The 14177-nt window shown below is 27.4% G+C and overlaps 2 protein-coding genes across 3 annotated transcripts in view; both read right to left on the bottom strand.

Annotated features, from left to right (window-relative positions):
- LOC126899985 (cathepsin B-like) overlaps positions 1–14177 on the bottom strand; it is a 100535-nt gene that overhangs the window by 44297 nt on the left and 42061 nt on the right. The gene's annotated exons all lie outside the window — the stretch shown is intronic.
- LOC126899971 (putative uncharacterized protein DDB_G0286901) lies at positions 2138–7811 on the bottom strand. Of its 2 annotated transcripts, XM_050675287.1 has the most exons (4): positions 7673–7811; positions 7124–7171; positions 6954–7047; positions 2138–4157 (listed from the first exon to the last, which is right to left on the bottom strand). In XM_050675287.1, the coding sequence occupies exons 2-4, from the start codon at positions 7160–7162 to the stop codon at positions 2371–2373; spliced, it is 1920 nt and encodes a 639-aa protein (XP_050531244.1). In that variant the 5' UTR covers positions 7163–7171; positions 7673–7811; the 3' UTR covers positions 2138–2370. The 2 variants fall into 2 exon arrangements, with proteins under 2 accessions (XP_050531244.1, XP_050531245.1); XM_050675288.1 differs by lacking the exon at positions 6954–7047 and having other exon boundaries at positions 7673–7735.

Genomic DNA, 14177 nt, shown 5'->3' with positions numbered 1-14177 from the left:
AAGTTATATTAAAAATTCAAATGCCATTTACTATTAAATTAAAAACTCAAACATTTTATTAAATTAAAAATATGTGTTATCATTTAAAAAAACAAAGTTGACCCCCCTCCAAGGCATAAGGGATGAACTTAAAAAGTATTACATAGTTAAAAATTCAAGAATAATGTGTAACTAAAAATAATAAAAAAAAAAAAATGTTTAAATTATTATTATTCTGCAAGTAATTGAGTGGGTTATGATAAAAAAATCACCCTGTATACTAGACAACTTGTGTGTAAAATTTCAAAAAAAAAATAAAGTGGTCGCGCAACGACTTTGGATGATTTGATATGGATTTACCCACAATACATTTAACAAATTGACTACTGTGGTAGCTGTTTTTTATCATATTTGTTAATAGGGGCTACGCTAGTGATTGTATAAACCACTACAAAAATGTCAGGTCAATGATGGGAAGGTGGTAAGGATATGGTACAGACTTTATAATAACAGCCCAATAACAAAACAGTCCTTTAATAAGCAGTAGTCACGTCATATATATGAGCGCAAAAATTGTTTTATTTAAATTAATTATTAAATCTGCTGGTACATAAATATTATAAATTTCCGTTAAAAACACAATTATCAAAATAACTCATTTTAATAAATCATCAAATTAATTTATTAAAATCGTAAACCCTTATTTAGCCTAGTTTATTACCTTTTAACCATTAAAAATCTCTAAATTAGCATTGACCATTAAGTAATTCTCAGTTTTTATTATGTATATCATTAACGACTTCAATTTGGCCTAAGTAGTTTTAATTGTTTTTATTTCTGAATATGAGTACAAATTAAGATTTATTTGAATTACTAAAATTTCTATTCATAAACTAATGAACAATTTATAATTGATTTGATTGATAAACAAATAATAGAAAGTACATCCTAAAGAGTTGAAGTATAACTAAGATTAAACATCATAATAACGATCTAAGTATACTTGTATACTTGGTAAGTATACTTACTAGTGTCATATTATAGATAATACTAACCAAACGTTGATAATAAGTGTATGAAATAATAAATATTATACAAAACTTCAACTTTCATACAAAATAAAAACAAAATTTATAACGTCTGTTAATATTTAAAAATGTCTTACTTTAAATAAGACAAAATACTATAAAAAAAAAATTTTTCTTTTTTTTTCATAATTAAAAACAAATTTTGTTCCTTCTATGACAAACATGTATAAAAATAAAAGAGCTTGATGCAATTCTTTAAAAAAAAAATTTTTTTTACTTATTAATAAAAACATAGGTCTACAAGGAACTCTCATCGGAGTCTAAAATATACTTTTCTAAATCAACTTTTCAAATAGTTTTGTAATCTAAAATCTGACTTTTTTTACACTCCTACACTTGTATCACTCCTCAGTTTTGATATTATAACAAATTATTAAAAAATGAATATTTACATGTATAAAAACGGTAGAAAATAGGGTCTTGGCACAGTGTGTACGTGACTTTTAATGAACGTAAATTTTTATGAGTTTCTAATTAGTAATGATATCAAAACTGAGGAGTGATAAAAGTCAGATTTTAGATTTGAAAACAGTGCGAAAAGTAGATTTAGCAAAGTATATTTTTGATTCCGATGATAGTTCCTTGTAGACCTATGTTTTTATTAATAAGTAAAAAAAATTTTTTTATTAATTATTACATCAAGCCCTTTAATTTTTATAAGTGATTGTCATGAAAGTAACAAAATAAACTACTTTATCATTTTTTTATTATTTTGCCGTAAAGAGATATAAAGTGTCAGTTATTATCTACACCTGTCCCAACTATCCTACATTTATACTGTGCTGCGACCCCACTCTGCAACTGTTTTTATATTTCATAATAATCTGAATTGTTTTATTAAGATGTATGTTTCCAACATAAATAAACTTTTAAAAATCAGATTAAACTTGACATTAACCACATTTTATCATTGTACTATTTATACAAAAATGAACATTAAAGAAATTCATAAAAAATGTTCATTTTTAGGAACTTCTTTCGAGTAATTCATTGATTATAAAATAATTAAACTATAGTTTAAATATTAAAAGTAAAGCAATAAAATATAATTTTAATAATTTAATAACCCAATAAAATGCATACGAAAATTTTCATAAACAAAAAATAGCTAACATATACTTAACTATAAAATGAAATTATTTTTTTATAATTTTTTTAAGTTTTTTAAAAGTTCAAAGAATAAGAATAATTTATTTTTAACAAATTTTGCATTTACAACAATTATATGTCGTTATTTAAGTGAAAATGAGATAATAGAAACAAATATTTTGAGTGTTAAAAATGCTCTAATTAAACAAACTTGTTACAAACTATAATCAGATTCAGATAAAGTTGGTCTACCAAATGAATATAAATTTGGTTCGAAATTATCGCCTTCCGTAGAGTCTGAGGATGATTCATAATTAAGTTTTCTAAAATTTTCGTTCGATAAAGGTTCTAGTTCGTATTTTTTTGGCTTTTTTGGTAAATTCAAAGTCGCAATTGGTCTTATACGACGTTTAGATTTAGATTTTTTGATTAATAGGGTCGGAGGTATAGATTCTGTTGGTAAATTTTGTGGCAAGTCAACAGTTAACGACTCTAAGTTAACTAATTTTGAAGTTATCAATGCGTTACTATTACCATTTAAGTTTTCATTTTGCAATTTNTTTATTGATTGAGTACATTTTTGACCTAAGTTTTCATTTTGCAATTTTGATGTTATTAATGCGTTACTATTACCATTTAAGTTTTCATTTTGCAATTTTAAAGTTATTAATTCGATACTATTGTGGCTTAAGTTTTCATTTTGCAATTTTGAAGTTATTAATTCGTCACCATTGTGGATTAAGTTTTCATTTTGAAATGTTGAATTTATTGATTCATTACTATTGCAACTTAAGTATTCATTTTGCAATTTTGAAGATATTGATTCGTTACTATTGTGGCTTAAGTTTTCATTTTGCAATTTTAACGTTATTAATTCGTTACTGTTGCAATTTAAGTTTTCATTTTGTAGTGTTGAATTTATTGATTCATTACTATTGCAACTTAAGTATTCATTTTGCAATTTTGAAGATATTGATTCGTTACTATTGTGGCTTAAGTTTTCATTTTGCAATTTTGAAGATATCGATTCATTACTGCTGCAACTTATATATTCATTTTGCAATTTTGAAGATATTGATTCGTTACTATTGTGGCTTAAGTTTTCATTTTGCGATTTTGAAGTTATTGATTCATTACTGTTGCAACTTGTATATTCATTTTGCAATTTTGAAGATATTGATTCGTCACCATTGTGGCTTAAGTTTTCATTTTGCAATTTTGAAGATATTGATTCGTTACTATTGTGGCTTAAGTTTTCATTTTGCAATTTTGAAAATATTGATTCGTTACTATTGTGGCTTAAGTTTTCATTTTGCGATTTTGAAGTTATTGATTCATTACTGCTGCAACTTATATATTCATTTTGCAATTTTGAAGATATTGATTCGTCACCATTGTGGCTTAAGTTTTCATTTTGCAATTTTGAAGATATTGATTCGTCACTATTGTGGCTTAAGTTTTCATTTTGAAATTTTGAAAATATTGATTCGTTACTATTGTGGCTTAAGTTTTCATTTTGCAATTTTGAAGATATTGATTCGTCACCATTGTGGCTTAAGTTTTCATTTTGCAATTTTGAAGATATAGATTCGTCACCATTGTAGCTTAAGTTTTCATTTTGCTTTTTTGAAGTTATTAATTCGTTATTGTTGCAATTTGAGTTTTCATTTTTACTTTGATTTTTTGGATTGCTATCATTATTATTTTTGTCACTATAATTATTGAGTTTTGAATTCATAATAGCATCATAATTTGAAGCTTTATATTTAATAACATCATTTACGTAATAATCTGAACATTTTCTAACTTTTTTTTTACAATCATCAAGAGTTCCATAAAACTTTTTTACATATTCTCTTGTATATCTGGCACAAATATAATCTGACATTACAGACCATATTCGAAACTTATGCTCTTCTACCTTATTTGGATTTATTAATATACTCTTTTTCCACTCGGATAATCTTCTACTGAATTTGTCATTAAAACCACCTCCTATTACTGTAAAACAAGTATAACAATGATAAGTTCTATCATTAGAATCATTTAAATAATAAAAAAAAAAATTATTTTCAATTTTGACACAAAAATATCAAATCCAGTTTGGACAGTTTAATTATTTAAAAATTTTAATATTTACCAAATTTAATTTCTTAGATTTTTTTACAAAAATAATCTATTATCTCAGTTAATGAAAAAAACAAAAAATTTATTAAATGATTTTATATAGTTATCACCATTAAAGAAAAATATTATATACTTAAATAGTTATTATAAAAGAAAAAAATTGAAAAAAAAAATGCAAAGAGATAATTTCAAAAATTTTATTACAATTAAAAAAAAACTCCTTTTTCATAAAAAAATAATTATACAATTTTAGAAAAGATTTTGATTGCAGTTACAGACCCGTATATTTTTTAATAAGTAATGTTTATATTAATATTACTACCATATCTAGTAAAAATTAATAGTATATAAATATAGTTTAAAAAAACTAAAAAAAAACACATTTAAAGCACATCGAGCTAAAAAGTTAAAAAGTAGCATAATGGAGTCGTGGCATAGTTTGGACAAGTATAGATGATATCAGACTGCGATTAAAATCACTACCATAAGAAATACTTCGATGCAAATCAATAAATAGTATTTAATTAAAAAAAAAAAATTGAGGGATTATTCAAAACTCAAAATGAACTTTTATTTTCTCCATTGTTCCTAATTAGTAGATCTATGATTTCTAAGTATAAAATATGACTAAATATCTTTTAAAGCCATTAAATATAGTTTGAAATTTATATTTAATAATTAAAAATTGTAATTTTTACGGAAAAATTATAAAAAATTATAAAGTAGTATTTACTTTTATGGCAAATGTGTAAAAAAATTGAATGGTCAAATACAAAACTTTTCAGAAGATAATTTGTTGTTAATTATGAATAAATAGTTTACAAACATATTCAATAAAGTCAAAAATTTACTTTTCTTGAGCAATTTTTTGCGCTGATTTAAAATTACAATTTTTTTTTTTCCATCACCACTAATTTTTAATATTACTTCTAATTAGATCAAAGCAATTAACATATAAAAAAAAAGTTAGTTGAAAATTTTTTTTCTAACTCAAAAAAAATTAGGAAAATTGCAAAAAAGTAATTATTACAAGACAATTTGAACATTGTACACTAGGTGTGAAATATTCTAGTATTACCGATACGGTAAGCATTCGTCGCATTTGTCGTGTGATATAATTGCCAATTTAAGCTAATTCAAATTTTAAAGTTAATTTTTTCTAATTAAAAGAAAAGAAAATTATATAAATTTAACTTTATAATCTTTAATAAGTTTTATTAAAATAAATTAAAATACAATACTAAGAAGAATTTTAACACAAAAATAGCATATTTTTGAATATAATAGCCATTTTCATTATGAAGACGATCTATATCTCGACATTTTTTTTTATTGTTAAGTGTATTACATAAGGTTTAATTTAAGATAAATAAAAGTGTCAATATTTCCAGAACATTTTTAAAAATTAAGTTGAAAAAGTTTAAATTATGTACGAATATTACTTTTTTGAATTCCTCCCGTGGGTAAGTTTAGAGTCAAAATTTCAAATAAATTATATTAAATGAAAGAAAAATATTTAAGGTTTCAATATAAAAAAAATTATTTTCATTTGTTCATTTTTCAAAAATTTATGGCAGTTTTTAATTTTACAATATTTTGTGTGTAAACAAGGATTTTTACATAAAAATTATATTTTTCATTAAATTAGATAGCCATTTTCCCATAAAAGAAAAGGTGTGTGGAATTTTTTTTTTTTTTGCACTTATTGTTTTTATTGTAACCTTTATTTTACATATATTTAAAGCTCCGAATATTTCCCGAACATTTTCCAAACTTAAGTTGAATAAGTTCTATTTTTTACTTGTATTTTTAGATATTTAAATCCCCCCTTTGTATAAAGGAAAATGGTCTGATTTAAAAAAAAGTATATGAAATGGAAGAAGTTAACATAAAGTATTTATGAATGAAAAATTGTATTGATTTATACATTTTTCAAAAAGTAATAGTAATTTAAAGTTGAAAAAGTAAAATAAGAAATCGTAAATTTTAACATAAAAATAGCATGTTTTTTTAACTACAGTAGCTGTTTGCACGTAGAAAATATATCGTCGGGAAATATACAGAGTGTTCAGTAAGTCAGGAAACGGGTTTCTATTGTTCTCATTGTCACAAACAATGAGAACAATAGAAACCCGTTTCCTGACTTACTGAACACCCTGTATATATATTTTTAATTTATTTTACGTAACATAAGCTTTAATTTGCCATATTTTTTAATATCCGCAACATTTTTAAAACTTAAGTTGGAAAAGTTGAATTTTGTAACACAGTTGCTATTTTGAATGCTCTCTGTGAGCAGTTAATGGATCAGATTTTCAAAAAATTTATATCATATGAAAAGGAATTTTTTAATTTCAAAAATTTCGAAATTTACCGATTTTAAAAATCGTCATTTTTTGGGAGATTTTCACCATTTACGGAGAACGACGGAAAAATTTTCAATTTTTGAGGGTAATGTCTTTAGCTAGATACGAATATGATCATTTGACGTATCGTTGAGAAAATCCGTTGCAGTGAAAGCTGAGAAAAATTGGGACAAACACAAAATAAAATAAAAATATCATGATAAAATTAATTTATCGCATCGAAATAAAAAATATTAAGCATGCTGAAATATTATTTTTAATTTTTGAGTTCAGCTCATATATTATAATATTAATGTAAACTAACATGCTTTTACATTATCTAACATGTCTCGATTCTTTAGGCAATCACGTAACATTTTTCTTGTATTTGAAATTTTAGCATAAGAATCGAAAATTACCTATAAAAATTATCGAATACATACATAAATATTTAATCTTTAAACCAATAGTTCATATTTTTAACTGTTTACTTACACAACCAAAAAAGAAGCTACAAACAGCGTATAAATTCATTGTCTTTATCTAAAAGGTAAAAATATTCTATTAAAATGTAAAATGTAATCTCTTGTCAATATGAATAGATATAACTAATTGTATATTTTTCTTTATGTATATTAAATATACCCCTAAAAAATTGAAAGATAATTAAAAAATTTTAGAGTTTTTTTTATCCCTATAAAAATGAAAGAATAATAATTTGATAGATTATATTAAAAATTTGTTTAAATTGTAAAATTATCAATAAATTGAATAATTATGGATAAATACAAAAGGTTAACAATTTCTTTAAAAATGTATTATGATATTTTCATTGAAAATTAAATTTGATGCTTCAAAAATTGAACTTTATAGTAATTCACATTAAAAAAACAGTCGTTTAATTTAAACATGAAATCATAATAATAAAAGTAAAACAAAAAAAATGTTTTAATAAAATTAGATTATTAAACAATTTTAGAAAAAGTATTTTAAAAATTAAAAATAAACCAAAATTGTTGAAAACAAAATAATTTAACAAATTACCTTATAAAATTGTTACTGAACAATGTCTTAAGAACTAATATATGAAAAATTTAAAAAGCCTCATAAAAAGAATTTATTAAAACTTTTAAATTTTAAGAAGTCGAATTTTTATATAATTGTTCATTTGGCCATTGAAGTAACCAAAAGTATTTTCTAATAATAACATCATCATGTGNAAGTAACCAAAAGTATTTTCTAATAATAACATCATCATGTGAACAGTATATACAATTTATTTGGTTAAAATTAATATATTTTTATTAATTACGTAAATATACCTCTTTTTATGACTATTTTATCACATCAATGCACAAAAAATATTAGTTAGCTATAGTGTGTATCTCCCTACATAGCTTTTTCAAAATTAAATTTCAATTGTTATTCTTATCATCTAAATTAATGTTTTAATATTTATCTTAAATGATAAAAGACTTTAAATATATATTTAGAATTTTATACATCGTTTATTTTATTTTTTCATATAAATCAAAAACATTGATAATTGCAAATATTGTTCGCAAAAAATATTCTATATCATCAGTCCATCTAAAATAAGGATTATTGTAAAATAATGATATATGAAATACTTAAAAACATATTCTTTTTTTACTATGTTAATAATAAAAAGAATAATAACAATGCAATCAATTAATAAAGAAATAATAAATTGAAAAAAATTACAAATCTAATAATCATTTTAAACAAAAAAAGAAACCGATAGAAAATTATTCTAGCAACACATTTTAAATTTATAATCTTAAATTTTAAATAAAAATTAATTAATTTGTTGATAATAATGTAATATAATATTTTATAAGTTTTTTTAATTATTAATTTATAGCTATTCTAGAACATTAGAACAACATGTAATTAATTTACATAATGTCAATCATTGTTAAGAGAATATAAGAGTTTCTTAAATCATTATAAAAATAAAAAATTTGGTTCAATTAGCTAGATCAACGAAAATTGAGGTGGAAAAAACTGATTTTAAAGAATTTAATTTTTAGCTCCCATCATTACAGCAATACGTAGGTATAAAAATTGGCATTTATTTAGTTCGTCATTCTATATTATAGAACAATGAACTCTGTCATCATTTTTAACCTGATAACAAAACGTTGATAAATACTTTTATTGTTAGGTTTAAACTATGAAAAATGTACACTGTAAATCATTGAAACAAAATTGTGTATTATATTAAAACAAGTGTATATTAAATGATTTTATTCAAACAAAAAAACATGTTCATGTCGACACATCTGACACCTATAAGTTATTAAAATATATTTACGTAGTTTTTAAAAATCATTATATTATTAAGATATTTTTTGCGCTGTAGAAATTTTGCGTTTAACGTCACATTTATTTTTGCACTGTATTGCAGATATATGTTATTATTTATTTTAAACCTAAGCATTTTGTTATAAACAAATTTAATTCAAGAACACAATACGCAGTACTACAAAAAATAATCTTATAGCCTAATTTTTATTTTCAATATTATTTGTACTAAAAGGGATGATGTGGCCGAATCGGTAACGCAGCAGTGCTGTCTAAATACAAACTGTCTCGAGTTCGAGACAAGGTCATGGATAGCTCTGTTAAAGAGCGAGATAATTGGAGTCACCATCCCTCTTTCCGGCGGCAACCATATATCTGCAGTATCCATGTTTAATAAACTTCTTCTTTTGGGAAGACCGCAAAGGCTCTCAACGGGTTGTAAAAACGAAAAAAATAACATTAAAAGGACTAATTATATTAATTATAAATTATATTAGAATTATACTATCTATGTGCAATGTATATTGCACATTATCAATGAAGAGCAAAAATATGATCGATGAAATAGATTTCTTTTCTGATAATACCTTGAATTTCTCTTTTCCCATTTAAGGAACTAACATTTTTAATTTAAAATGTTAGCTCTTTAACTTTTGGATAAAAATTTTAAATCGAATAATGCCAATTCTTCAGCTAATGGCTTAAAAAATATTTAAAAATGTTATTCAAATACGATATAAATTTAATTTTGAACTAAAAACTCATTTTTTCATTTTTTGGGCATCCTAAATTAATTTATTAGTTTTTGAAAATAATATCAAGAGAATTGGAAAATGTCGACTATTTTTGTTTTTGCTGTATAACGTTTTGACGTTGAAAATAATTTTTAAAAAATTATTATAATTAGTTTTATAAATTATTGATAAAAAAAAATTGCTTTGTTTAAAGTTGAAAAGTGACTACAAATAAATTATAATATCAGATTAGTAATGTGATTTTAAAAATTGGGAAGCCAACTGACTGGTAATTAAATTTAACAACTGCTGAAATTAAACAAACTTTGTTTGTTATGGCATATTCTTGTGTGACACGAATAGGACTATACCAAACTAAATAAACTGGCTATGATTTGAGACGTCGCCGGTTTTGCTGATTAAGGCCTGGTTCTTTCCTACTAATACATTGAATATACCTCGTTCTAAGATATATCATGTTATTGTTAATAAATATAACAGTTTAACATTGGCTGATCCACAATTCGATTCTTCTGCACTAATCGACTTGTTTTTAGCTGCTGATGTATTCTGCTCTATATTCGGTTGTATATTAATAGGTTCTAAACCTACGTTTGAACAGCATCCACCTCATTCATGCCAAGTGTCATGGGTCACTAGAAACTATAGTGTAAAGTTTTTGAACTATCGAGGAACCAGACGCCGCTCCAGTAGTACTTCATGGATGAAGGCATGTATGAGAGCCTGTTCTTAAATGGTTATACTCGATCCACCTCAGGTCGTCTGTCTGTTCCATTACCATTTAAAAATGAGGCTGTTGGAAACACATTTACGGACTACGAGTGTTTGCGTTTTAACGCTTTCAACATTTAAAAAGGAAATTGAAGTCTGATAACCGGATGAGAGAATTTTGATGTTATATATTTTAATTTTATGGAAAAGTACATTTCACTTGGTCATATGAATATAGAGTCATAACTTGGTGATTACTTTAAACCACACCATGCGGTATATCGTCCATCAGATGTGAACCCAANCCATGCGGTATACCGTCCATCAGATGTGAACCCAAAATTCCACGTTGTGTTTGGCGTGTCGGCAAAGGTGTACAATGGTTATCTCTCAATAATTGATTATTTTTCAGCGTTAAAATATTACTGTTGTTTCGTCTCTACCGATATGCATTGACGGCTGACATCTGCAAGATATAACAGCAGATTGAAATTAATTCTGAACATAATTTAAATTTGACACAGTTACGTATGATATCATCTGTTTTCCATATCTCGCCATATATGTGTATTAAAATACATAACTTGTCTCACTAAGTAAATATCGTGGGCATGTGAACTTACTGGAAAGAACGCGACCGGCCCCTCGAACCCAAGGACCGACTGGCGCTCAGGCGGATGACCATGCTCCGGTCGCGGATTCGCCTATTGGAGGAAATGACGAGAGGCAAGTGGACAGGTGGGTAGACCAGACTCACAGTGAGATGACTTATAGTCGAACCAAGTTTTGTCCGGCCACGGGTGCTTTAACGAATGCTGGTACCGTATTCGTAAAGCAACCGCGCTGACGTGCGACCACTGTTCGGATCACCTGAGAGAAGCTTACAGAGCTCTTTACACCCTCTTCTGACGCGAGGTGTGGCTCAGGAGTGGTACTCTTTGGAGTCCTGACAAGGATCTACGTTCCGAGACGGGTCCATGATAGACCTGATGTTGGTAAGTCGGGAAGCGTGGAAGCTCATTCAGTCATTTGCTGAATCCGCCTTGAAAAAGAAGGAGATAGTGGAACGCCTGAGACAGAGGCAGTCTTGCTGCCCGATTCAGAAAGACCTAAAGCGCTGGTTTAGGCCGGCGTTTTCGCGTTATATGATTTTTGTGTATTGTGAGTTTTTTGCCAACCCTCGCTTTTTAACGGGGGAGGCCGCACCACGTTGTGAATTAGCTCTTGATTAATTTCGGGCTGATTCACAACGTGGTGATGTGAATTATAAAAACGGCGTGGGCCACCCTGAAGTAATGCTTAACGGCAGTTTCAGGGCGATCCACATTAATGCTGATCGAGGAAAAAAAAGGTATGTGAACTTGGTTGAATTCTACCATTGTTCTGAATTGGTTATCCATGCGTCATGAGAAATTTAAAATATTTGTTTTCAATAGATTTAAATCGCTAATATTGGACGCGTGATTGCATTGGTAGCTCAGGCTTTTTTTCTTGGCACTCTCTTACATGAACTAAAACATATTTTACCAATATCTTGTCCATCTATTGCTTGCTTATGGACTCTTTGTCAACGCTTTTGGATTGATTCTTGTCGATGGTAAATTTTTTCATTTTGATTTGTCATAAATCAAAAGCATCCATACTACTGATACGGTCCTCGCATATGACTCTGTTAGTTGTACGGAATTGGCATAAACTCACTGGAAATAGTGGTCCACAAATACTAACATCAATTATTGGATGCTAATTTTGAATTCTTTCTATTCGAACTCCCATTCGTTGTATTATTAATAAGTACACTAAGTTTGTGCAGTTATCTGGAATAAATCTGTATCCATTGAAGACGGACTTACCCGGTATCAAAATGTCGGCTGTTATTCCCGATTGGAATAGACTCCGCAAGTCCGTTTCTCGTACGTGAACAACGATTGTGGAAATCGCTGCAGTACATAGTGTATATTGCGGTATTTGTTTGTTTCACGGTTAAGGCTATCTATTTATCATTCGTTTCAGAATTATCTACAAATCCTAGAAGAATTAAAAGCTATAAAAACAGTTATAGAAATGAATGTTCAAGGAAGAAGAGGTAGGAGTAGACCAAAAGAGAGATGATGTGAAAGATCGTGTCAAGTGGAAATTTAGGATAAGGATGTCCAGCCCCAAGTAGTTGGGATTAAGGCTAGGCAAATAGAAGATATAGTTTAATATTGTATTAATAATATGATAAATTTTAAACGGACAAAAAACATTAAAAATTAATATTCAATATATATATATATATATATATATGTATAATGTATATTATAATATTTCCCCAGAGGAGTGCTAAGTAATTAGAATTACAGGTTTGGCGAACCCGGGACCCCGAGCTCTTAGCGGGCCGTAACTGGTTGGCTTAGTCTGGTCGTCCAGGTTTGGGGTTTGGCGACGGGCCAACAACCCGTCACTGTAAAAAACTGTACTGTTAAGAAACTAAAATTAAAGTCTCAGGACAGAAATTTGGAAAAAACACAATGGAAACTGCCCGGACTACAAGGATTTAGGATTGGTACAAGGGAAGTAAGAACTATACCATAAAGGTATATAAAGTAGGAGCTCTTGGTACATTAGTCGATGCAATAGATAAATATAAGGTAATAATAGCGTTACAAGAAACGAAATAGCAAGGTGAAGATTGTTTACCAACAGGTAACACGACAATATTCTATTGTGGTATAACTACAAATAAGCATGAAAATGGTGTGGATTTTCTCGTTCATGTAATATTATATTACTACATATAATATTAATATATAATATGATGTTATCATTTGTTCATGTATGTCACATATTATGATTATACAAGATCACCAAAACAGGGTTCTCTTATTTAAAATACAAAATAACCCTTTAACTATACGATAAAATCTCCCTCTTGTAGAAATTATTAAGTAACGCCTACACGCTGGGACCCTCTTTTAATTAACCAATTACAATACAAGCCTCAGCTTCTAGGATCACGGTAGAGATCGCTGGGCTACCCCCTTCACACTATAAAAAGCCATTTTTCCCCATCTAAACCAGTTCTTTTGACGATTTTAAAATACACAAAATCTACGACACTCTACTCAAGATTTCNGAGGAGTGCTAAGTAATTAGAATTACAGGTTTGGCGAACCCGGGACCCCGAGCTCTTAGCGGGCCTTAACTGGTTGGCTTAGTCTGGTCGTCCAGGTTTGGGGTTTGGCGACGGGCCAACAACCCGTCACTGTAAAAAACTGTACTGTTAAGAAACTAAAATTAAAGTCTCAGGACAGAAATTTGGAAAAAACACAATGGAAACTGCCCGGACTACAAGGATTTAGGATTGGTACAAGGGAAGTAAGAACTATACCATAAAGGTATATAAAGTAGGAGCTCTTGGTACATTAGTCGATGCAATAGATAAATATAAGGTAATAATAGCGTTACAAGAAACGAAATAGCAAGGTGAAGATTGTTTACCAACAGGTAACACGACAATATTCTATTGTGGTATAACTACAAATAAGCATGAAAATGGTGTGGATTTTCTCGTTCATGTAATATTATATTACTACATATAATATTAATATATAATATGATGTTATCATTTGTTCATGTATGTCACATATTATGATTATACAAGATCACCAAAACAGGGTTCTCTTATTTAAAATACAAAATAACCCTTTAACTATACGATAAAATCTCCCTCTTGTAGAAATTATTAAGTAACGCCTACACGCTGGGACCCT

This window comes from Daktulosphaira vitifoliae, unplaced genomic scaffold (genome assembly GCF_025091365.1).
Source record: "Daktulosphaira vitifoliae isolate Bord-2020 unplaced genomic scaffold, ASM2509136v1 Scaffold_2, whole genome shotgun sequence".
Classification (NCBI taxonomy): Eukaryota; Metazoa; Arthropoda; class Insecta; order Hemiptera; family Phylloxeridae; genus Daktulosphaira; species Daktulosphaira vitifoliae.
Note: the sequence above shows the minus strand (reverse complement) of the source record. Positions and strands in the feature narration are given on the sequence as shown.